Here is a 25,715-nt window from a genome sequence, read left to right as displayed (position 1 = left end):
CTTGAATTCTCGATCGATTTATTAAATAAACCATCTTTTTTTTTTCCTGAATAAATATAATACCGGCTATTTATAACGAAAATAAAACTCGATAGGATAATTGACAAAAGGCAGGTTCTCCTTAAAAAGACTAGAGCAAGGTTTGGTATTGGGGGTGACTTTTGAAATTGCATTTGTATTGAAAAAAAAAATCAAATATGTTTTTTAACTGTTAAAAAAAAATCATATAAAAAATCAAATTTAATATGTTTTTCTAACAAAAAACATTTTCGATCACATTAGTATTATTATGAAAATACAGCACAGATGCATGCTTATGTAAAAGCGTATTTGAATTAAAAAGATATAGATTTGATGATTTTCAACTCGGATTTATTTCAAAAGTATTTTCAAATTTAATTTAAATACTTCATCAAAGCCATCCTGGTGTTCTATATATATAATAAAAAAATTAAAGATACACCAAGAGCCGTCTACCGTAGTGCTGGGAGGAGAGCGCAGGACGACTTCCCTGGGCGATATGAAGACATGTAATAGCGAAGCACACTCCACGCTCTATCAAGAAAAAACATTATAGTCTTACCTCAACAGAAAACACACTTACGAAAAAAAGAAGTAAAAGTAGTAGCTAAAATGTTGCTCAATCTTTGAATTAATAGCTTGAAAAAGAAAAGACAAAAAGCTAGCAAATGAATGCTTATCATTTTTCTTCCCTAAATCAACTCATTTATTTTTCTAAAAAACTCATTTTTTTAGCTATCAGCAAAACAAATTCGAATCCAATGGGTATATTCTCGCTTTACCCCATTTATGAACCAATTTGCTAGCCTAGAATCAGCAAAAACCGCCCAAGGTTTACCCAAATCCGTTACCCCTACCACACATATTGGCCCAGTGTGAACCCCAAGAAAACAAACTTAAGTCCCAAATCCCACCGAATCTTCCTCTCTCTATAAAAACGCCTAGAAACTAACACCACTCTCTCACCCTATTCTTTTCTTGACCTCACCAAAAGCCCAAGTCTTTGTTCTCCTCTCTCGGTTCGTAAGTAGAAGTTCCAATCTTTCCTATACACTACGATATCTTTTTCGCTGGTTTATGTTTGTTTACGTGTTTCTTGATCTGGGTTTTGATTTGTTTTGGGTTTTGTGCAGGATTTGGTTTTGAAAAATGGCTACTAAGAAGAGTGTTAGCAGTTTAAAGGAAGCAGATTTGAAAGGAAAAAGAGTTTTTGTAAGAGTAGATCTGAATGTTCCTTTGGATGATAACTTTAATATTACCGATGATACTAGGATCCGTGCTGCCGTCCCCACTATCAAGTACTTGATGGGTCATGGTGCCAGAGTTATTCTTTCCTCTCACTTGGTAAATACTCGATGACTCTCTGATTTCAGTCTTAAAGATTTCATTTTTTATTCTGTTGTTTAGATCACTTATTTGGACTTTTGTGCAGATTCATATGATGTTTAATTTGTAGCCGTATTGTGCTTTTATGATATGTTTTTGCTTATTGTGGTCTCTTCTGTGGTGGATTTTAGGCAAAACTAGATCTGCATGGATTGTTTATTTGCAGATTTATCTGGGCTTTACATTTTGTGATACGGCTTCTGTTTTCATTTTGGTTTCTAATATTTTGAATATTTATTTTCATGGAAGTGAATATGTCTTTCGTTCGACTTCCTGCCACTGTTTTGAACGATAGATTTTTTTTGGAAAACGAGCTGTATTTAGTTTACTGGATTGAAATTTGGATTTTTTTAAAGTTCTCTTCAAACAAGTATCTGCTGACTTGTTTGATGTGAATAAAGCAAAGTTATTTCCTTTATATATATATATATATATATATATATATATATATATATATTTAAGGGAAATAAACTTTGTATATATAAACGTATTTATGGTCTCCAAGGCGGGTTCTCTTTTATTTTCTTCCCCGGGATGTTTGATCAGACAAAATCATCTTTTACCTTTCTGGATTAGCTTTTTTCTTTCTGTTTTCCTGGTTCTATTATCACATCTCTTCTACCTAAGATGATTACATGTTTGGCCCATTATATTTCGAGCTAAAATTTATTTCCTCAATCTTTTTTTAGTGCTGTCCTTAGGTGAACAAGGAGAATGCAGCTATGATAATTGATTCCTCATGAATGCCTGTCTTATTATGCCCTTTTTTTATTATTTCAATGCTGGCAGTAATTAGGGCCCATTGGCTATGGATTAGTTTCAATCCATAGTTTGAGCTGCTTGATGTTCCCATATGTAAGGCTAAAAAAAATCCAATACCAAAGTTTTCTTTTTCCCTGTAGTCATGATTCTTTTCCATTTTTTTTTCTTATGATTTTATGACAATCCCAAATAATTTGAAGAAAGTGAGTTCCAGATTTTTAATTACTATCGTTCCATCCCACAGCTTTGTTTTCCCTTAATCTGGATGGGCTTGGGCCTTCAACAAACTTGGGATGTAAATTCAACTTTTCTTCCATAGCGGGAAGGTTATCAATTTCTGTCTTTAAATCATTGATTTGCCTTTTTCTGCCATAAGCTTATCTCTTTCTATTTGTCTAATTATAAGCGATCCATGTTTTGTACTTATATTCGACTATTCTGTTCCCTTGTACTCTTTTTCTGTGTTGCCAGGAGTTCTTATTGAACTCGCATACGCAATCTCAATAGTGAATTGCTTTCATGAAATTGTTACGGTGATGCTCTAGAATCATGAAAATTTGATAATCTCAATAGTGAACTGCTTTCATGATATTGCTAAAGTGATGCTAAAAAATGATGTGCATTTCACGACTTAATTTCTGTTTTTGTTGAATGGTCTCTCATATAATCCATTTCCAAATATGGTTTTCAGGGACGCCCAAAGGGTGTCACACCTAAATACAGCTTGAAGCCTCTTGTACCAAGGCTATCTGAACTTCTTGGTGTTGATGTTAAGATGGCAAATGATTGTATTGGTGTGGAGGTTGAGAAAATTGTGGCTGAGATTCCAGAAGGGGGTGTTTTGCTCCTTGAAAATGTAAGGTTTTATAAGGAGGAAGAGAAGAATGACCCTGAATTTGCAAAGAAGCTCGCTTCTCTAGCAGAAATCTATGTGAATGATGCATTCGGCACTGCTCACAGAGCCCATGCTTCCACTGAGGGTGTGGCTAAATACTTGAAGCCTGCTGTTGCTGGTTTCCTTATGCAGAAGGTATGTTGTTGGTGTCTTTTTTCCTCTTTGAAATGCTCTTCCCCAAGGAATTTTTATCTTGTGAACTTACACGTCTGCATAAAAAATTGACAGAGAAACACTCTATTTAACAAAACTCTGTATTGTAGATTCAATTTTCTGTTTGATCCAATTTGACCTTTTAAATTCATGGCTGCATGCTTGGCCATCTTGGCATAAATGACCTGTTGGGTGCTCTGTTTTAGGAACTCGATTATCTTGTTGGAGCTGTGGCAAATCCCAAGAAGCCATTTGCTGCAATTGTTGGTGGCTCAAAGGTATCTTCTAAGATTGGAGTTATCGAATCACTCTTGGAGAAGGTTGACCTCCTCTTCTTGGGTGGAGGAATGATCTATACTTTTTACAAAGCACAAGGGCACTCAGTCGGGTCCTCCCTTGTTGAGGAAGACAAGCTTGATCTTGCAACTTCACTTATTGAGAAGGCCAAGGTCAAGGGGGTAAAACTGCTGCTGCCTGCAGATGTGGTTGTTGCTGACAAGTTTGCTCCAGATGCCCACAGCAAGGTCTTTTGTCATTGCCCTTTTAAATTATGTGCATTCCCTGGAAATAGTGCATGTAAAGCCTGGGAGTTGCTCTTAGTTACTCAGAGCAATTTGGCCAGATTTTATGTTGCGTTTCAAAAGAACATGCTTGGATGCACACAAGCACACGAAATTGGAATGTGATATAGAACGATCTTGTTCAGAGTGTTTGGTGCAATTTTCTTGCAGGTGGTGGCAGCTTCTGAGATAGCAGATGGCTGGATGGGTTTGGACATAGGACCTGATTCCATCAAGACATTCAGCGAGGCATTGGATACAACCAAGACCATTATTTGGAATGGACCAATGGGTGTCTTTGAGTTCGAGAAGTTTGCAGCGGGAACTGAGGTATCTCATATCAACTAGATACGAGGTTAATGCACTGGCATTGAAGCATTGTAATTGAGCATTATTTTTCCTGTTTCAGGCAATTGCCAGGAAGCTTGCCGAGCTCAGTGGCAAGGGAGTGACTACCATCATTGGAGGAGGTGACTCTGTGGCTGCTGTGGAGAAGGCTGGACTCGCTGACAAGATGAGCCACATCTCAACAGGAGGTGGTGCCAGCTTAGAGCTTCTAGAGGGCAAACCATTACCTGGAGTCCTGGCTCTTGATGATGCTTAACCCGAAATTTTCCTCGTGTTACTTCTTAAGAACATGCGTGGTAAATGTTTGGCATTACAATCAGAGTGGACTAGATGAGTGCTGATCTTTGGAGGCTGTAGAGTGACTAAATAAATCTTCTCTCAAGTATATTCAACCATGGAATGGTTTCGGATTGGATCCTTTCCGGGTTTTTTTTTGTTATTATTTTGATGATCCAATTATGCGAATTTGCTCTCAATGTGTCTATTCTAGTCTGAAATTTCAATGCTGATTCTAATGTTGAATCAAACATGAAGCATGTTTTTATCGTAAATCTGATCCTGAAAAGATCAAGAGGGCGAGGTATGATGGCTCCTTTTGTTGTCCTTCAATGAAAAACTCATAAAATCCTCATCTAGCACGGTCGAAATTAAATGTTCATTTAAAAGATAATTTAGAAATTTCAAAAAGAATTGACAATCAATTTTGGGATTGCTTGTGATTTTGGCTCAAGGGGTAGGGGATTTATTCCGAACAGAGTAATTCATGTTGATGGACAAGGTAAATTGCTGAGTGGAGTCTTTTATCACTCACTTTCAAAACGAGGGTTGATTTATTATTCACTTATCAATTGCTGCTGTTTACTGGAAAGTTCATTTGGCTTGGTTTAAGGGTGGCCAAAATATGCATGGAGTCTCTGCTTAGCTAGTGCGCTGGCCAATCTTATATTCCTCTGTGAACACGCGAAAGTGTGAACAATTTGGAAATCAAATGTAATTTCTTCTGTTTTTTCATAAAACATGGTACCACGACAGCTTCCAGAATATGTCGCGGCAAAACCTAGTGTCATTTGCGAGTTCTTGTATTCTTTTTACAACTTGCGCATCTGTTGCTATACCTAGTTTCCTCGAGTGTGCGCAATGAAAATAAAGAAGCCATTGATATTTAACCTGCATGAACCTTGCCATGGTAATACGAGAGAGCATATCTAATAATATAACACAAATCATTTATGGAAGAATCTCCGACTGTTATTAGATTTGATAGGTTTATGAATGGTATTGTGGTGTAGAGTGTTTTTAAAAATATTTTTTATTTGAAAATATGTTAAAATAATTTTTTTTCAGATTTTTTTTTTTAATTTATAACATCAATATATAAAATTATCGAAAAAACACTAAAAAATTATTAATTTGATATTTTTTTTTTATGCTAAATATACTTTTCTCAACGCAGTTTTTCCAAAAAAATTGGTTTCAGGTGAGTAAAAAACCGGTAAGTTGTATAATTTTTATATTTCGTGCAAGTTTAGCCAAAAGAATTCTATGAGAACTGTTTTGTGTAGTTGATATTAAAATCAAGCAGAACCAGGCTGCAAACGTTTTATTACAACAACACTCATTCTTTCTCTGCAGAAGACACTCAAATGAAGAAAAGGTAGAAGAAATAACTAAATCGATATAGCTAGAATAGCAAGACTAGGATCACGTTATCCCTTCACGGCGAGACCTGCTTTGATCTTCTGGATAGTACCAATATCAGTTTTAAAAGCCTTGGCAAGGATGTTATCATCAATGCCAGTAGCAAACACGGTTGATGGCACCGACACAGTGCCAGCATTTGCACTACCAAAGGCAGAGATAGCTGTGGCTGGGTTCTTGGCATTGGCATTGGACTGATAGTGCACAAGTCCCTTACGGAACACAAACATGTCACCAAGTTGAAGAGTCCGAGAGTAAAGTTTATTTGTGGTGTCAATGAAGCCGACCTCAAGGATTCCATCGACAACGAGAAGGAGCTCAGCATAACGTGGATGGGTGTGAGGTGGGTTGATTGTACCTGCCAGGTACTCAAGGGTAGCAAAGGAAACAATCTGACCATTAAGAGCTGGGAACTCTGCCAAACTAGCTTTTGTCACCTTGAAGTTTGGTGGATAGGCTCTATCAAAGAAGCCTCGCAGGTCGGTGAAGGTGAAGAAATCCCCACCAATTTTTGTTGAAGAGTTTGCTGGGATTACAAAGTCTGTGATGATATTTGGATCACTTGCTGTGACCAATGCAAAAAATGTCACAAAAAGAACTGCATTTAGCAAGGCTGAGGCCATGGTACTACTAGTATATATTTCCTTCAAACAAATTGAATATGTAATGGAATGGATGATTTGTGCTTTCTGTGGTGATTAGCACCACTGAATCAGGTACTTATAGTTGTGCCCTTGATCATTGTTTGTCATGCATGAACACTGTTCATTGCAGCCTTGATGGCTAGCTGTGATTGATGAAGTTCTCAAGGTTGGTTTCCTTTACTTGAAAGTTCATCTCCTATGGGAACCAAGGCAACAAGGCAGCTTAAGCATGCAATTGCAAGATTTTAAGTGTTAGAGCATAGAATTGAAGTAAACAAGGACATTGTACTTTCCAACAGTACCAGCTGTCTCCTAGGCCTGCACATTATAGTTTTTAGTCCTGCTCTCTCTCCTCTAGTTCAGGCTCTGCAGCTGGAGTTTGCAATACAATAGACCCTGAATGCTCTCCTTATTCGCTGACTGTGTTCCTGGAAAAACATATCGACTGGGGATTGGCAGCTAAACTTCCCTGTCAGCTCTTAGTTTTGAAACTGAGGTAATTCCATGACTTCACCAACTTCCAATTGCTTCAGAGATAATCTGTTTGAATTTTCAATATTCAAGTTCAAAAAGTTCATGATTGTTACTCTTATTTTTCTTGTGCAGGGTCATGATATGACTGTTGTAGAAGCCAATGGGAGCTATGCATAACCATTTGCTATAAGAAACCTTTACATCTACTTTGGTGAGACGTGCGGTCTTAGTAAAAACTGACAAGAGCCTTCGCGAAACTACTGGGAAACTGTTAATGTAATTAGTCGCAAACCAGCAACACCAACTGGCATAGCCATTTTCAACTACCACTCAAACCAGGGGCGGAGCTGGAATTAATAATAGAGAGGGCCAAAACTTAAGATATAATTTATTATTAGAAACTTTATTAATTTAAAATAAAAATATATTATATTATCTTATATTTAGATATTAAAAATACTAAAATTTAAAATATTTTTCAGGGGCCCAGCCCTGCCCGCCTCCCCCCCCTGACCCAAACCACCCACAAAAGCAGCCTCCAACAGTTCCAACCATAGGGCCTCTTTGGAATGATATACCATCAAAGATTGGCTCCAAGTTCTGCATTTTAGGCTCGTCAAGGTTTCATTAACACCCTCATCTCACCTCAGATGAAGTGATTTTGCAACACAAAACAAGGTTGCTGGGTATTTTAAATGGTCCTTGAACACCCTTTCTCTCACGTCCTCGGACCCCATACCTTATTGCACTCGAAAACTTGACCAGCGCATTTGATCAATGCCCTCCTCCTGATGGAAAGGAGCTCGCAAATTTTGACAAATATAGTGTTGCAAAAAATATTAATGGTACTTCAAGCAACCGCATATATAGCCTATGGTTCAATTCAACAGTTGGCGTCGTACTACAAAATGCTAACACTGACTGCAAACAGTAGTGAGACACATCCATGGCATCTTCATAGGCATGATTTTTGGGCCCTGGGGTATGGTACAGGCAAGTATAACATGTCTAGTTAATGGAGGAAAGACAATTTGGTTAATCAACACATTTTATTGTGCCTAAACATGGTGGCGGGTACATGCTGGTTAGTGTTGCCATAACCAGCGTTTACCCAGCGCAAGATCAAGGTATTTTTATTATCAACCACACCAAGAATGTTATGAAGCAGATTGTGCTTCAGCTGCCATTGGACGAAGGAGATCACACGTCTTCAGGTGCGACCTGTTAAATGAAAATGTCAATCCAGGCAGTGAAGGTAAGGTTGAGGCTGTAATGTGTTTTGTTGAACCGGTCACTGCGAGAAAGACAGGGTTCTAACTACGCTTCTTGGAAGCTCTAAATTCCATGGCCAGTACAAATGATGCAGAGGCAACGGGAGAGGAGAATTCCAGAGTGGGTGCTGATGATGATGAGGAAACAGAAGATGTGTCTGCTCTCAACACTAACAGAGAAGACTGAACTGTCACATTCCCAGGTAAAGCAAAAGCTTACTAATGTTTTAATCATATTAGTTTGCATTAAACCACCTTCCAAATTCAAAATCAAGATTGTGCATACTGATTTATGTTAGAGAAAATGGTTAGATAAACTGAATCTACATCTTACATTTCTCGGTTAAACAACTGAGCCACAAGGAGAAAAAAAAAAAAAAACAAAGCAGAAAGGAACAGTCCCAACCTTTTCATATCTCAGAGCACCGAATAGTTCTTAATTCAGATGAAAAAAAAGAGAGTGGTGATCAAGTTAATAATAAAAACACTTCATAATACTTAATTAATATACTAAACACGCCGCAAGACTCAACTCCCTCTTATCACTTATGAGGTTGTTCATTCTCAGACTTAACCACGTCTTCTAACACATGAGCAAATCCCTCCATCATGAAGAACCGGATCGCACTGTCTGGTTGTTGTCTATTCATAAAATTTCTGACCACTGCACCTTGTAAGGTTTTATTCACTACTTTTGGCTGTTCAAAACAATCCACTCTAGCTGTGGATCCACAACCATTCATATTATCACCTGCCTCACGTTGATTGCATAATCTTTTCAATTCACTGACTTCTTTTATCAGTACCTCAACCTCAGCTTCCAATTTGTTTGTCTTCTCTTTGGAATCCCCCACCACTCCTTTCTTTCCAATTGATTTTGAAACAATTTCATAAACTGGCGCTCCACCTTACAGGAATTAATTAATTAATTAATCAATAAATTAAAACTAACCAACAGCTAATGGAGTGAATTACTGTGTACGTACCAGGGACAGTCTTGACGCCTTCGCGAATTGCAAAAATAGCAGCGTTTTTGGCACAGTTGATGGTGAGATGGCTCATCATGGACCGAGTTTCTTCGTCCTGTAATCGCTGGTTTAACGCGGGGATGGCGTTGACTCTGGCGGCGGTGTCTATTCTGGTAACGGCAGCACGGGCGTAAGAACAAGAGGTCCAGCATATGTTCTTTGCAGGTGTTAACGCACGCCGATTCACTAAATCGGCACCTGAATTTATGTAGTCCCAGATTCCCATCTCTCTCTCCCTCCCTCACTGTCTCCCTCCCTCCCTCTCTTTTTATAGAACACAGAAGCTAGTGAAGGGGGGGCAAAGTGCAAACCATTGGGAAATCATTTATTACTTTGTAAAAAACAAAACTAACTTATCCAAAAACATCCTTAAACCTTAGAACAGCCTAAATTTAGATCATGAACTTTACTTTTTTCTTTTTGTTTTTTTTCATTTAACTACAGTTGATTGCCTTGACAAGCTTATAAAAAGTTAACCATTTAATAGACGGTTAATTGGTAAAAATTTAGAATTAAAAGATTTGCTTTTTATATGATTTTATATTCGAGCTCTATGATTGTTAATATAATAGTTAATAGAGTTTTACATTGTTGTTAATTTTTAAACTCATAGGATTAGTAGATATATGTGTAAGCTGACCCGAACATGTATGTTAATAATAAAAAAAAAGGTTAAAAACATGTGATTTAAGCAAAATTAACGAATGGACTTGAACTTGGAAAAAAAACTTATTTTTTACTGAAAAAAATAGTTCGATGTCACATAAACAAAAAAACCTTAAAGATTAGGGGTTAAATTTGGAATCATCTTGGATCATTTAGCCTTAAAAAAATAAAAGAGAAAAAGATAAACCTCAAATTAGCTCTAAGATGTCATCCAATTCTGAGTTTCATCCCAAACAAAATATTTTATCAATAATTTCTAGTATCTTTTTTAGTTGGAACTTTTGTCTCTGTTTGTGGAAAAAAAAAAAGTAGAATAAATTATTATAATTTATTTTTCTGTTTTAAAAGTATTTTTGAAAAAAATTAAAATTTTTTATTTATTTTAAATTAAAATTTTTTAATGTTTTTATATTATTTTAATGTGTTAATCATATCAAAAATAATTTTTAAAAAATATATAATTTTAATATATTTCTAAGTAAAAAAATATTTTAAAAAATAATTGCAATTATATTTTTAAAGAGGCCGAGTGCCTCATATCACAATAGCTGCTTATTACAATATGACATACCGTTTTATGTGTCTTGTAACAAGATTCAATTTAATATTGTAGTTGTAACTTAAAATTTTGCTCTAATGAAAATGTAAAATCTTTATTTTAACTTAGTGATTATCTCCCTTCTTTAAAAAAATTATTTTTCATAACTCGTTCCAAACGAAGCCAAGTCTTTCCAAATTGTGCTGACATGTCAGTCACGGCGTATCTATACATGCTGAATACGATTCCTATCGTCTTCCAATACACCGCAGGCTCTAACCATAAAACCAGTTGAAGCGCCACTGACAGCTCCTGCAAAGCATTCTAAGAACAAGCCAAAACAGCAAATGCAGATCACATTTTCACACGGCATCTTCTATGATTGTTTGATTACTCAATCCACTGTATAGGAGGCCAATAAAGAACAGAGAAGAAGCTACAGCTAGTCTTTCTTCTCCCTGATGCTTGGATCTGCCCTGGTTTTTGCTAACTTAATTCCACACAAAATAAGTTTAAACTCATTTCATAGCTCTTGTATAATGACAGTAATATCCATCAGTCAATACAACTTGAACGATGGTTTCGTTTCGTTGGTCAGCTTACTGCTTACAGGATGGTGCAATTTCCAGGATCCCTATAAAGGAAAAGATGAACTCATCAGCAATGTGGAAAAATAGTGATTTTTCCATTTAAGGATACGCAAATGAGTGGGGATTACCTCTTTATGTCTTCGTAATTGCTCAAAGCTTGCTCGAATTTGAGCCAAAGGGGACCAGACTCTTGACGGGTCACGTTCTTTGGCCCAGAAAGATAAGCTGGAACGACAAACTGTGGAGTTCTTTCCCTGTGAACGAGACACGTCACAAAGGATTGCTAAACACGAGGCCAACTACAGTTCAGATTTTGAGGTGACCGAACTCACCTCCCTTCAAATTCGGATAACCAAGCCAAGTAAGCTGCACCAAAGTACACAGACACAAATGGCTTGGTCATATCGTCAACAGAATCTACTCTGTAAGCCCTATAACCCCACTCCCTGAGTACAAGGAGAAAAATAAGCACATTTTAGCGATGGTCTTAAGAAACGACAGAAAACCAGATACAAATGAAAAGATCCATCTCATATATACATTACATTTCTGGTGGTACGAGTCTTGTATAGTTTTGCACTCAAATAGGTATTGATGAATAAAAAGATTCCACTATAATTAATGTCAGATTGCTTAGGAAAAGTGAGAGCAAGCCACCTGTAATAGCCCCAGCTTTCAATAAAAATGCAATGTAGCAAGCTAGCATGGCCAAACTTGTTTAATTTTTTATTTTACCAGAACTTCAGATGCACGTTACCCTCTACAACTTGGAATTTCAAAAATTTACTTTGGTATTTGCGTACATGTAAAGCCAGAAAGCTGTAGAGTAGTCGATCCCCATTAATCCAGTTCGCGGTCCAACCCCGTTAACAAAACGCATGCTAACCATCTCAGCAAGAGCACAAAGGACTGACTGTGCAGAAAATAAGCATCAAGAAAAAAGAACACAGAACAAAAATATTGAGCAGGGTACAGGTCCAAGAAAAATGAAATTTAGGCAAGGATAGAAAGTCCAAGAACTGAAACAAACCATAATAGAGGTGACAGTAAAATCTAACCACCTCTTTGACTACTCAAATGTCAGTAGAACTTTGAAATCTGGTTAGAAAAGCAAGATCGCTGCCTTAGCAGATCAGTTTTATTTAATACTAGCCTCTTCATTGTAATATTTCCAGGGAATAAAATCTCGAGTAAACCAATGACCCCAGCACCGGTGCTTTCAAATCAAACATGAGCAAAAATCACATACTGTGCACATGCTTATCATATTATACATTGTTTCCAAGAAATTGTGAGCAAGAGAAAAAAAAACAGATGTGTGTTTTAAGATTACCTATCCACTCCCACCAACTTATTGATCAGAAAAAGTGGTCTAACCCATTTCTCTTCTTTAAAGACCCTTGTAGCGCAATACTGGACTGAATTGTTTCTGTTAATCTGAATACTAGTTCAAGCAATTTTAATGGATCTTGTATGCTATAAAATAGAACATGACATGAGACTCAACATACTCATAAGATGCCAGTTCTCCAATAGGTCATCTATCTGAACTAGATAATCTTTATTATTTTGATACTTTGGATGCATCCAATCCACATGACAGAGAAATGCCTCAGCAAGATGGATGGAGTACATGCACCATCATCTGGGTTTTGCTAGAGCCTCCATCAAAAAAAACTCAAGCTAATTCCTAACACAAACTCATATCACAATACTTAGCAAATGAATGTGGGATCATCCGCTCTAGCAGGTGGCAGGTTTGAATAGCCACTAGTAAATAGCTGTAAGAAATGGAAATAAAAGAGAAGAAGAGAAGAAACACAGAAAAAGAAAAGGAAATACGAATTGGCAATATACTAGCATCTTGTTACTAGCTAGGACATATACTCACAGGCTTAACACCCCTTGTGCTGAAGTGCTTTGAAAGAATTATGTCTGCAACAGCCTGCGTGAAGTCGGTATTGGTGATGTGCACAATAATTAATGGCGTCTTTCACATTCTTAAAAGCATTGTTATTTTAAGTTGAGATCTGAGAGAAGCTTTCATCAATGATATGGTCGGAGACCTTTAAAATCATGACCATACAAATATGCTATAGGCCAGTATGCTTAAGTGATTAGCCTTCCACGGAAGATGTTACTTAAAGGAAAACTTATCATCTTTATGGCAATAATATAAAGGAATATATTTTCATGTTTATTTATCTCTACCTTCATTTCTACCCGGGATAGATAAGGTCTCTTGTTCTGATCATGTGAAAAGCGCACCTTTCCTCTTTTTTCTCCAGATTCTGTCCACTCCTTTGCGACTTCAGAATGACTCCACATCTCCTGCATGTCTTCCAGGGAAGCTTTAGAGTCCCAGTATATATAAACAAAACCTGTTTCCTCAAAGTAGCAACAGGGAATTAACATCCAACTGAAACCAAATTTTTTTTCTAAAAAGCAACTTGCAGAGGAGAGATTGGCCCCATACAGGGTAGTCAATTGACACTATCAATTTAATTAAGAGAATAAATTTTACAGCAAATTGGCATTATCTTTTCTCAAGATGTGATCTTTCCATATGACATCATAATCAACAAAGAAAGCATCTTATGTTTATTTACACCACCATGTTGACTACGACAATGCTGACCAAGACAACTCCAATAGTAATTGTTCCGAGCTTGTCGAGTTTACATACTCGACTAGAGAAAGGGATTCTTGTTATTGAGTAATTAATTATATGCTCTCAAATATATGACAAAATTGCGAAGTTAATAAAGTTGAAAAGAGAAAAGTGTCACCTCATGCATGTGAAGACTGGAAAAAAAAACTATCATTTATACACAAGTAATTACACAAAACGTATTTTCTTTTCCCATGTATTTATTTATACACTCTATAAGCAAAAAATATACAATCACTGATGCAAAATCACTCCTGAAGGTTCTGAACAGGCAGTTTCTTGAGCAGCTTAAAGATTAATATACAAGGATAAAAAGGGCACTAATGCTCATGGAGGAAAAGCTGATTGTTAGGATTTTTAAGATCCCTAATACAATAACATAAAAAAGTTTTATTTGAGCTGCATTTGGCCTTCATCTGTTATTCAAACAAGATTCTGGCACATTTACAGTAGTTTTGTAGTCCTTCGATTATATGAGAACTGAAAATTTATTTGAACCTAATCCAAGCCTTGTGAAGAGCATTAATACCATTGCAAGTAATCTAAAGTGGGAAAAGTACAACCTGTGTCTTCTGAAGAAGGTGCAGCTGGAGCAGTTGAAGAACAAGCACTGTTTACTGAAGGACTGACAAACCTTCTGCAGAATGACAATACAGTTGTACCCAATTTAAAACATAATGTACATGCATGCTTCTGAAGCAGCTAACTAGGATCTACGAGGAATGGCTATAGATTGCGATGGCCTACAAGTTACAGTCATAAAATGCACGTATAGTTATCCGTGACTGTAGGTGGTAGGGGACATTAAGTAGTCTACCATGGTGATAGAAGTCAAATTTAAAAGCGACAAAATGGCCATATGCAATTGTGTGCAAGTGTTACATAGAACTGCAAGGCACAGGCCATGGAACAACCGTTCTGAGTGCAAAACCTGTTATATTAATATAAATCACGCAACTTGTTCCAAGGCCAAACATCAAAAGCAAGGGCAAGTATGTATCGTGTCTATGTGATTGTAAAATTTATCTTGCCACCGATGTATTGAGTAAAAGAGAAATATGAGCTCAAAAAAAAAAAAAAAAACGTAAAACAGAGTAGCCCGCCCTTTTGGTAATCTCTCAAACTAAACTTCTTTAGATATTGCAATACTTGCTGAAACATACAATACAGTCACATAGTTTCCCAAGTATGTATATAAAGGAGAAAGGCCTAAATCATATATAATGATATAATTGAAATTAAAGTTATGGACTCATTTTATAGATATGTTTATGTCTTATCAAGAAGCCTAAAAACTCTTGGATCTCTATACTTTAGAAGAGTTGAGGAATTTCCCGGAGCTCTTTCTTTCCATTTCTTTTCTGTGTAAAACCCTCCCTGTCAATACTTCCTTGCTATCCATTGACAAGATAAGTTCATATTCCCTTGAGGGGAGCGAATACACTAGATTTTCTCAATTCAGATAAATAGAATTGACCAAACAAACAGAAATTCAGATTAGAAATTGGGGGCAGGGGAGAGTGGGGGCACAGATTTCCAAGCAAGGACTTTGTTGCATGTTCAGTAGAAACAAAGAGTTCTCAAGCAGATGAGTGCATTGGAATTTCCGACTCACCTTTGAAATTGTTCAGATAACAATTTTGGAACTACTTGGAATCCAAAGTCAAGTGGGGAGAAGAAAAGGATAATAAAGGAAGGGAGGGAGGACAAAAAAGAGAGAAATGCAGAGGCTTGTATAATTCACAGGCTATCATCAAAGTAATACACAAGAAAAGAATTTCACCTGGATGGGAGACTTTCTTTGACACAAAGGTATCTTTTCCAATATGGCAAAGTCGATTTGTGGGTTGCTTTTTTAGGGCCGCCGTCATACGCCCTAACTATGAACTCTTCACTTCTTACTCTGCAAAATACCTCAAAAATTGATATTTCCTAAATCAATGAAACTCAAAATAGAAGCTTTGTCAATCACTTGACAACAAATTGTTTGCTTCAAGATAAATAAATATTATAGAGCCATAAAACAGCACAAATGGTTAAATGAACCAATCGTATCTCTGATTGATAACTTACTTTTTCTCAAAGTTCGATAGCCATTTAAGATAAGCAGCACCAAAATAAACGCTAACAAAAGGTCGACATAGAATTTCTGGATTCCCTTCTACTTCATATGCCCGATAACCCAAGTCTCTGCCAGAAAGTTCCAGTTACAACTTCTGAGAGCCAGAATAAGCTTAACATAAAAAGGGTCCATTAATAAGAAGCTCAAAAAAGGACCAGAACATATAATTGATACCTGACCAGCCACTCTGCTGTTTTTGGTAAAATTTGCATGATCCCCATGGCTGTTTCCTTTGTTTTTTTATCATACCACCTCGTAGAGAGGGGCTGTCTGTCACTTGCAAGTTCAGCTATAGCACATATCATGTCCTGCAGACACAGGGAATGGAGGCAAAACGGAGACATGCAGTTAGCTTCTTAAAGCTAAATTACTCATTGATGTTGCAAAAATGCTGTTATGAAGTCATACAATTCTTCCCGAAACCAAAAGTTTGTTCATGGACAATTCAGGAAGCAGTATGCAGACAACTTGAGTTTTATTTCATGCTTATCTGTTTCCCAGAAAGCAAAGAGAAGAGACAAAAAGTTGGCTGAATTTGCAGTGATTGAAACAGAAAATATGATCCACTTAACATTTGGTCCATTGACAACTTATTGTAAAGATGTGAGGAATAAAACAGAAAATAGGTATCTATGATGATTTTTTCAATCGAACCAACCATTCTTAACACCTAGGTTGATACATGACCAAGTCATGAAAGTGCCTGTAGCCTTGTGCATAGCTATTTACTTTCTTTACAATGCTACAAGCTATGAAAGTGATGCAAGCATGGCATAAAAAGAGTAGGGTGAAGGTCAAATCACTTCTTTTCAGTTACTATTTACAGGAAGTTGAACTTCGAGGCCAGTCCAACTGCATAAAGCACTTTAGGATAGCTAGCTTCTCTGTGTCTTAAAACAACAAACTAGGTCCGAACTTAATGGTGTTCGTGAAGACTTTAGCCAATTAGCAGATATATAACCTCTTTCTGTCAGTACATTGGTAGTCATTACCCACATATAGCCTCTTTCTGAGAAATAAAAAGGAGTTACAAGAAGTAATTGACAAGAGCATACGTACCGGGTGTACTTGTGAATCAAAATGTCTACGGACAATAATATCAGCAACAGCCTGAAGGAATGCAAAATGATGCAAAGTACAATTAGATAACAAGATCGAAATCATGTGGTTTGTATCTAAGAAACCATCAAATTCAAACTTGTATGCTTCAATTTTTTGAGTAATCGAAGACAAAGAGACCAGGGTGAAATTAGCATTTGAAATGAATTGGCAACTAATGTTTCAGACTCAAGATCTAGGAAGATGAAAGGAAATAATCATTATGGTGCTGCTTGAATAGATTACTTCATTAGCAAGCGGATTGCATAATTTTATACTTGTAAATTTGTTGAATATAATACAACGCATTTTCAGTTGTCTTTGAAGTAGATGAAGGGATGTTTTACCTTCATCTCAGTCTGCGTCAAATAAGGCTCTCCATCAGGATCCCGTGAAAGGTGAACTTTATTTCCTTTAGTCTCTCCAGCATCTAACCATTCCGTGCTAACTTCAGGTTCCCGCCACATTGCTTCCATGTCCTGGACATCAACGCAATCATTCCAATAATAGAAGCTGGCAGCCATCCTGGAACCTTTGTACCGTGGGATCTATCAGCAAGGAGAATTTTCAAGGTGCAGAACTCCGTTGACTACCTTGAAAAGTTCTCTCTATGGACAGGGCAATAGCATGCTATGCTGAAGCTGGACCTGGACCTGGAGCTTCCAAAGAGAGAGGAACACATGTAAATAACAAGAAAAAATTTGTAATTCTTCCATTAGATCATATCAGGCACACTTGATTTTCAGGCTTGCAGGGAATAAATTATAGCGTAACCTGACAACATAGCTCTATCCGACAGAACAAGAACTAAGAAGCATGTTACAACTTAAATTCAAGTTATCTAGAAATGCCACAAACATATGAAACACTTCATCACAGAAATGGGCAAACACAAATTGATCGGAGAACTTGATAGGCTATACGGCTTGTAGAATCCAATAACAATGGCATATTACATATGGGCCAAGCATTCAATTTATCAACCTGTCCTTTTGAATATAACCAAAATTTTATCTGACATTTCAAATCTATTTGAACGAAGAAAATTAGATGATATTTCCTGTACAGTGAGATGTTCCTTAACTTTGAAATCAGACATAGCCTAACAACCAAAACAATGCTGCATTCCATATGATAAAATGAATTAAGGTGCACTTGGAAGCACCACCGTAACAAATTGTGTGTTTTTGAATTCCATGCAGCAACTCTTAAAATTCCAGAGAATATGAACTCCTATTGCCCTTACATTCATTTAATCAAACCCACTAAGAAAAGACATATATACACACACACATTACCTGACAGACACAGAAAAAAGGCAAAAGATGAGATTCCAGATTACAAAATGAGAAAGACAAGAACCCAGAGAATGAAACACGCCCTTATTATATCCATCCCTCACAATATTGTTATAATTGAGAGAGAGAGAGAGGGACAAATATATACTTATAAGCTGGCTTAGAGTTAAGAAGTTCCCTTTCTGTTGTGTTCAGGAAAACAAAGAGAACGGAAAAGTAATCCACCCGGAGATGTTAGTTTTCTTCAAACTTAGTTTTTGTTTTGGTACAGAAAATTAAAAGAAAAGGGAAGAGGGAAGGATATATATAATAAGATCGAAAGAGGTTGTGCAAAGACTAAGGGTGGATCATTGTTGACGGGAATTTATGCATCCCTAAGCATATGCTATCTCTGCCGCCCTCTCCTTTTGAGTGTCTGTCTGTGTTGGGGGAGGAGGGGGTGTGGTTTTCTTCGGGTGGATAGTAACTGGTTCAGGTTGTGTGTTTCAATTGCTTGCAGAGGAGGCAAATGCCACCCTGCACGTTTCCTCTCTGTCTCCGTGTGAGATGGCAGTCTCAGACGTGGTTGATCAATGGCGTTGCTTCGTACAGATTGTCTACGAGTATTGCAATTTACGCTCTGAGAATTGATATGTTACCCAACTGCTGTGTTTGGTTAGATTTTAATTTCTAAATTGCTATTTCGTTTGTGAAAACTGACATGAGAATGCCCTAATTGCAAAAATACAAACATACTAATGGCCGTTACGTGGTAGGTCATGTAAAATGATACCTTTGTCATAATTATAACAAATAAACAGTTACGTGCAAGGTCCGGTAGACTAGGAGGGATTTATATTCTTTTTAGAGACCGTTTGCGTTTTAAAAAGAGTTTTTTTTAAAAAATAATAAATTATATTTTTATATTTTTCTAATTTAAATTAATTTTTTAATATTTTGAAATCCTTTTAATTTGTTGATACTAAAAATAAATTTAAAAAAAATAGTTGAAAAAGATAAAATAATCAAAATATTTTAGAAAAAGATAATCAAAATATTACATGGTTTTTTTAATAAATAAAATATTAAATAATTTAACTGAAAATAATATAAATTGAAATCTAACTGATTTAGAGAGGAGAGATCTAAGTCTTTTTAGGTCGTTAGAGTATCTCCAATGAAAAAGCTAAATGAAAAACTAAAAATAAAAAACTAATATTTTAGCTTTTCTTTACTTGTTTTGCACACTTCAAGGGGAAAGCGAAACAAAATGTTAAAATGCATTTTCTCTCCCACAAATGTTATTTCTACATATCTCTTCAAAGAGCCAAAACCAACAAAGTGGGGTCACTAAAAAAGTAAACCAATTAAATATAATTGTATGGAAAAAAAAATAACATCAAATTTATTAAAAAATAATAAAACACTTGTTTCTTCCACTTCAATTTAAATGACTCTTCAAATGGTTTTTTTCTATTGGAATAGATATGATAAAAAAAGTTATATTTATACTATTCAAAATGCTATTTTATCAATTTAACTTTTTAAATTAGTATTTTGTATTGAAAATGCTCTTATAGTCCTTGTTTTGGCCGGCCATTGGGTGATTTTCCTACTAGAAAACTAGAAAGATTTAGAGAGAGAAATAGCAAAGGGAAGGAACAGGAGGGAATGGTCAACGTACAGATGAGAGGGTTGAATTCAACAAGTTCAGGAAAAGGCGAGCACTCGGACTAAGCTAGTTGAAAGAAGGAAAAACAGGATGGAGGAAACTGGAAACATGCAAGCAGTTGAAAAATGAACTGAAGGAGGATTGCCGACGTGCGTGTACGGCACAGCCTATACAGAGGGAGGTGTAACGATGGCAGACGACTAGGGCTTGTGAGCCTAGCAGTTAGTGGGCTTTAGTAGAATGGCCCAAATTTAGAAAGAAGACCAATAAAAATGGATTAATTGAGCTGGGCTGGCCGAAACAAGATAGGAATAATTTGAAATTAAAAGGAAAAAGAGGGTAATTATATAATTAAAGTAAGAATGATTATCAAGATAAAGACATCAGTAAATGGAGGGACTAGCTGTTATGAATAAATAAATACCTAAAAGGGACAAGATGTAAAGGATATAGAAGGGTGTTTTAAGATAACTTCTTTGGCTTGTATGGCAGTATGGTTGTAGTTGCTTTTGAAATAATTTTTCGTAACAAAATATATGTTAATGATTTTTTTTTATTTTTTAAAAATTATTTTTGATATTAGCACATTAAAATAATTTAAAAATACTAAAAAATATATTAATTTAAAATTAATAAAAAAATTAAACGGAGGAACTGCACATGCAGCGTTATTTTCTTTTCTATTCCTTTCTTTATTTTTCTTCTTTCGAGAAATCTGATGATATCATTTATTACAGGTCCATAAACCCGAAAAATGTCATATTCCAGAGTGATGGAGCCAGTGGCCAACGGAAAGGCAGGGAACTTCAAGATGCATGTACCTTTTGCTGTGAAAATGAACAAAGCTGTCGGAGTCCAAAGCTCTATAGAAAGAAAAGGTTGATAGATCTCCCTCGTGTTTTTTTCTCGAGGACCACGTGTTGAAAGGATTTGCTCCCAACTACCCACATGCAGACGGACAGGTACAATCTCTCCCAAGTCCGATGAAAATGGCAAAAGGGACAGGGAGGACAGGGACACTTCAAGCGTTGGCTTTAGCTACTCTCTCCGTGAATCCTACTATTCTAGTCTCGTCCGTCCCCTCTTCGAATCAAACGACCCCCGACAGAACCTCATGCGGTTCGAATCTATACATCCTGTCAAGTTACGACAACCTTTCCTATATATAATCATTCTTTTTTATAAAAAAAAATCACAACAGTATCAGGTATTTTATGTAAATTATATTTTCATTATGAAAATAAATTTTAGGAAAACCAGTTTATTCAGCTCGGGATGCCTGGTTGTTGTCGTCAAGTGAACAGTGGAAATATTTGGGGATACGGTTGGAAGCGTATTTAAATTTTAATATTTTTTATTTAAAATTAATTTTTAAAAAAATATATTATTTTAATATATTTATAAACAAAAACACACTTTAAATTATAATTACTGTCACATTCTCGATCACTTCTAAACTTAATAAATTATATAAATAGCGTATTTAACAGCCGCGGTTGTGGAAAGTTAGGGAACGTGTGAGGCCCGAAGTGCATCACATCATGAATTTTCCGAATTAATGCAGTCGAGATAGCAGCTTAGGATGAGCCAAATTAGTAATGATTTGCCCACTGTATCAATTTTTCTCTTCTTGGACAGGTTGTCTTCCATCTACTTGAGAGTTTGTTCGGTAATGTAATTATAATTGTTTTTTAAATAATTTTTTGTATTAAAATATATATTAATGATGTTTTTTAATTTTTTTTTAAATTATTTTTTATATCAGCATATCAAAATAATTTGAAAACAATAAAAATATATTAATTTAAAATTAACAAAAAAAATTTAAATTTTTTTTAAATATTTTTAAAACGCAAAAAAATATCGGTTACTTCATTTTAATTATAATTAATGAACAGAGCCGGCACATGCTCCTTGAGTTTTGGATCACCAGGTCGTCTCTCTAACAAAATGAGCAATGGATAATTTCCAGCGATTGCATTTGCACTGAAAATGATGGGGAGTATAGGATACCGTTGGCTATTGTTATCACTGGACGATTGGGATAAAATAGTGAAGTTGTTGATATACTCCAAAAAAACAAATAGAATAAAATTGACAAAAATTAAATAGTGAAACTCATATAATTTATATCCTAAAAAAAACATGTCTGGATTATTTTTTCTTGCAATCCCTTTAATGACATCATGGATATAAAAAATAATATGTAAAAATTTGTTTATTTTTCTAACTTCAAATTAATTTCTTTTTAACATTTTCATATCATTTTTATATAATGAATATTAACTATTATAACCACGGGCAAAAATAAAAGAAAGAGAAAGAATGTGACATTGAAGTAAAACTTCATCCTCAAGTATTATTTATGTGTGTGTTTTGAAAGTTTGGTTATGGTTTTTTTAAAGTGTTTTTTATTTGAAAATATATTAAAATAATATTTTTTTTTAAATATATTTTTAATATCAGTACATCAAAATAATTTAAAAACAATAAAAAATATTAATTTCAAATAAAAAAATAAAATAAAAATTATTTTTTTCATAAACTCTTTTCAAACGCTAAAACAAACGTCTCGTGATTTTCACTGCATTTATTAACTAGCTTCCCCTCATTATTAAACTCTTCCTTTCAAGTTTCCTAGAGCGCCACAATTCAGGCCCCCTATTATATTGAAGAAGGATAAGAAACAATTACAACCGCGGGCAAATAATAAGGAAGCAGAGCCCAACATGATTCCCTGCTTATTCGCGGAGAAGAATACATGGATAACCTAATTAACTCTCTTAAGGCCTACCAGTCTAACATGGTGTTTGGCTCTGCGTTAGCTTCTGTTTTTTTCTTCAAACGCAATAATATGGTGTTTGGTTATCTTCAGCAGCTGTGTTTTAGCCATGGGATCCACAAAAAATTAATGTTCAACCTGCGGTTTTTAGTAAGCAAGTTTTTCCTGCTTTTCTTGCACTGTTCAATGAACAGTGCAATTAGCATGAACAGTGTACACGGTACACTGTTTATGCGAACAATGCAATTCTCTTGCACTGTTCATTGCACTGCGTGAACACTTTTTTTTTTTTTAGTGTGTTAATTTTTTTAACATTTTTTTTTAAATTAGAGTAAATTTTATACATGTTAATATTTAATCTAATTTTATTATATGCTAAAATAATTATGGAAACTATAATTTTTATTGGATGTATTTCATACGTAATGAAATTGTAAATACTTTCATGGAATAATAAAAAATATTTTATATTAAGTAAGTATGATTTATTTCATGATGTAATAGTAATAGTTAAATTTACAATATTTAAATTAAAAATCATCAATATTAATATATATTTTTTAAAATTATTTTTTAACCTCAATTTTAAAAGCATTCTTAACCAAACACATTAAACTATTTTTTTTTTCAACCTCAATTTCAACCACAGTTTTAACCAAACACTTATTTTTTCAAACCAACCTCAACTAAAAACATTTTTTATAAAACAATTTTTTCCAAACCATAACCACAACAGCTACTGCAATACCAAACACACCCTAGCTGCTATATTTGTTTATTACATAGTTTTATTTATCGTTGCTCTGATTACAGAAGGGTATTCGTTTATGCTAAATGGCTTCCTCTTTGTAGAAACCTGCAACTGAGAAATATGCGCCGGAGATAATTTCAAAAGAAATCATTGCTGAAGCACCGATAATCAACGAAATGTTGTGGAGATTCCCAAACGAGCCGCAGAAAAGGAAGAGTTTGCTGCCACGGAAACTCACTTTACTTTTTCCAAATCCCCTAGCTAGTTGGCACGCATTTCCCTTCACACGAGGATTTAACTATTTATTTTTATATTTTAAAAATATTTTTAAAAAAATTTAAATATTTTTATTATTTTTAAATTAATATATTTTTAATTTTTTAAAATCATTTTGATGTGATGATGTTAAAAATAAGTTTTAAAAAATAAAAAAAAATATTAACATGTATTTTGATATAAAATATTATTTAAAAAACAACCATAACCATACCCTCATCGTAAAATAAATTTTTAAGATAACAACTTTTGTTCAGGCTATTCACTCTTGTCTGGGTTCAACTTTCCTAGTTGCCTCTTGTTTAGGTAAACAACTTTCCTAATACATGCAAACCATCATGAATTGGTCCCTCTGATGGCTCAAAGCCAAAGACTCTCCTTGAAAGATGCCTCCACGTTCTTCATCGAAATTTCTTAATAAAATTTATTTGCTTTAACCAATTTAGTAAATAATCACATAATAAAAGTATATTGTTTTCAGGAAGGACGATAATTTGTTTCAATCGATGACCCAACTTTTAAAACGTCATAGTTTGGCTAATGGAGGTAGTTTCTAAAACAATTTTTTTTTTAATTACTTTAATGTGTCTATAAATAAAAAATACTTTAAAAAATAATTGCAACTACATTAGGCTTGTAATTTATTAGCAAGGATCTTTTGAATAGTGACAGGGTTGTATTTATTTTTATATTTATAAAATGTGATGAAATTTTTTAATTTTAAATTATCTTTTTATAATTTTTAAATTATTTTGATATTTATAAACAAAATATATTTTGAAAAACATCAAACATTATCATCCTATACACTACCTGTATTTCTGGAATCCATGTGATGTTTTTCTTATTCTGAGCCGATAGAATCCATAATACTTTAACCATATCTACACAAATCTCTTCGTGTGATTGATCTATGACTCGCATTGCTTATTGTGAGCCTAAGTATTTTAATTATAATTTATTATCTCCTTGATAATACTAACTTAATACAGGCAAGTTTTTTTTATCTCAACAAATACATGTTGAATTCTTCATTAGATCCTATTTGTTTTTGTATTTAAAAATATTTTTGAAAAAATTTGAATTTTTTATTTTAAATTAATATTTTTAGATTATTTTAATATATTAATATAAAAATTAAATTTTAAAAATAATTATAATCACATTCACAAATAGTCACTAACTCCGCTCCTTACCTCCCCAAGGCACGAAATCACCTACCATAAGTTATTTACTCCTCAGTTATTTTTTTTTTCTTAATTGCCGAGTTTGCCCCCGAATATGTAAAATAGTTTTTTTTTTCTTTTTGAAATGCTATCCAAGGTATTGATTGAAATAAAGATACTCCTCAAATACACCGACGCCCGACACGGCATCAGATATTAATATTACTCAATTTTTGTTTTTCAAGTAATTAAATAATCTATTCATTGATTGCACATTAAAGAAATCGAAGCAATTGCTAATAGAACTATAGGGAAGAAAACACAGCAAGAGTGGACTGTGGAGGAGCAAAGCCGCCCCGGTGGGCCCAGAAGAAAAATACAAAAGGCCCCAGACTGGCTGACGTGGCTTTCGACGACTTGGCCAGGGTTTCTCAGCCCCGAAACTACACGACAAACTCGCCTTCGTGATTCACGCAGTTTCATTTCCCTGATAATAGTTCTGGCACTATTTAGTATTTCCATTCAGGATATTTTGAGCATTTTTGCAATTATTCAAGGAAATATTTTCAATCCATTAATTGTTTCAACATTAACAAGAATATAATGATATATTTTCTTATAGGTTTTTTACCTTTTTAAATGTAGATTTATTCAAGGAATTGGTAACACATGTTAGAAAATCATTAAAAATATTAGAAAAATATTATAGTTTAAACATTATCATTTTTAAAATTAACAGTTAAATATAACTCTTATTAAAAATAAAAGTTGTTCCATAAACTATATTCCTCTCAATTGAAATAACATATATAAAAATACAACTTAGAATTTTAGGTAGATTCAATGATAAAAAAAATAAGATTCAA

The 25,715-nt window shown here is 34.7% G+C and overlaps 3 protein-coding genes and 1 long non-coding RNA gene across 11 annotated transcripts; 1 reads left to right on the top strand and 3 right to left on the bottom strand.

Moving 5' to 3' along the window:
• The first annotated feature begins 710 nt into the window (after positions 1–710).
• Positions 711–4,601, top strand: LOC118055741 (phosphoglycerate kinase, cytosolic). Of its 2 annotated transcripts, none has more exons than XM_035067714.2 (6): positions 711–1,040; positions 1,155–1,365; positions 2,861–3,199; positions 3,424–3,741; positions 3,949–4,107; positions 4,187–4,601. In XM_035067714.2, exons 2-6 carry the CDS (start codon positions 1,171–1,173, stop codon positions 4,379–4,381), a joined length of 1,206 nt encoding a protein of 401 aa, XP_034923605.1. In that variant the 5' UTR covers positions 711–1,040; positions 1,155–1,170; the 3' UTR covers positions 4,382–4,601. The 2 variants fall into 2 exon arrangements, with proteins under 2 accessions (XP_034923605.1, XP_034923604.1); XM_035067713.2 differs by having other exon boundaries at positions 715–1,044.
• Positions 4,602–5,831: 1,230 nt separating this feature from the next.
• LOC118055876 (germin-like protein 9-3) lies at positions 5,832–7,445 on the bottom strand. Its single transcript, XM_035067902.2, has one exon. The coding sequence runs from the start codon at positions 6,444–6,446 to the stop codon at positions 5,832–5,834; it is 615 nt and encodes a 204-aa protein (XP_034923793.1). The 5' UTR covers positions 6,447–7,445.
• A 1,155-nt stretch (positions 7,446–8,600) lies between these two features.
• On the bottom strand, positions 8,601–9,657 carry LOC118055743 (uncharacterized). The gene is made up of 2 exons (XR_012170531.1): positions 9,199–9,657; positions 8,601–9,119 (listed from the first exon to the last, which is right to left on the bottom strand). It is a non-coding gene; the product is annotated as an uncharacterized lncRNA (long non-coding RNA).
• A 931-nt stretch (positions 9,658–10,588) lies between these two features.
• LOC118055742 (uncharacterized) lies at positions 10,589–18,892 on the bottom strand. 7 transcript variants are annotated; one of them, XM_035067717.2, is made up of 13 exons: positions 18,372–18,882; positions 17,273–17,584; positions 16,887–16,937; positions 16,002–16,135; positions 15,779–15,895; positions 15,489–15,608; positions 14,269–14,342; positions 13,303–13,415; positions 12,926–12,979; positions 11,838–11,947; positions 11,367–11,480; positions 11,163–11,288; positions 10,589–11,078 (listed from the first exon to the last, which is right to left on the bottom strand). In XM_035067717.2, the coding sequence occupies exons 2-13, from the start codon at positions 17,447–17,449 to the stop codon at positions 11,051–11,053; spliced, it is 1,218 nt and encodes a 405-aa protein (XP_034923608.1). In that variant the 5' UTR covers positions 17,450–17,584; positions 18,372–18,882; the 3' UTR covers positions 10,589–11,050. The 7 variants fall into 7 exon arrangements, with proteins under 7 accessions (XP_034923608.1, XP_073266837.1, XP_073266835.1 ...); XM_073410736.1 differs by having other exon boundaries at positions 13,246–13,415; positions 17,273–17,578; positions 18,224–18,879; XM_073410734.1 differs by having other exon boundaries at positions 13,246–13,415; positions 18,372–18,879.
• Positions 18,893–25,715: the final 6,823 nt, after the last annotated feature.

The sequence above is a fragment of the Populus alba genome, chromosome 8 (genome assembly GCF_005239225.2).
Source record: "Populus alba chromosome 8, ASM523922v2, whole genome shotgun sequence".
In the NCBI taxonomy this organism is placed as follows: domain Eukaryota; kingdom Viridiplantae; phylum Streptophyta; class Magnoliopsida; order Malpighiales; family Salicaceae; genus Populus; species Populus alba.
Note: the sequence above shows the minus strand (reverse complement) of the source record. Positions and strands in the feature narration are given on the sequence as shown.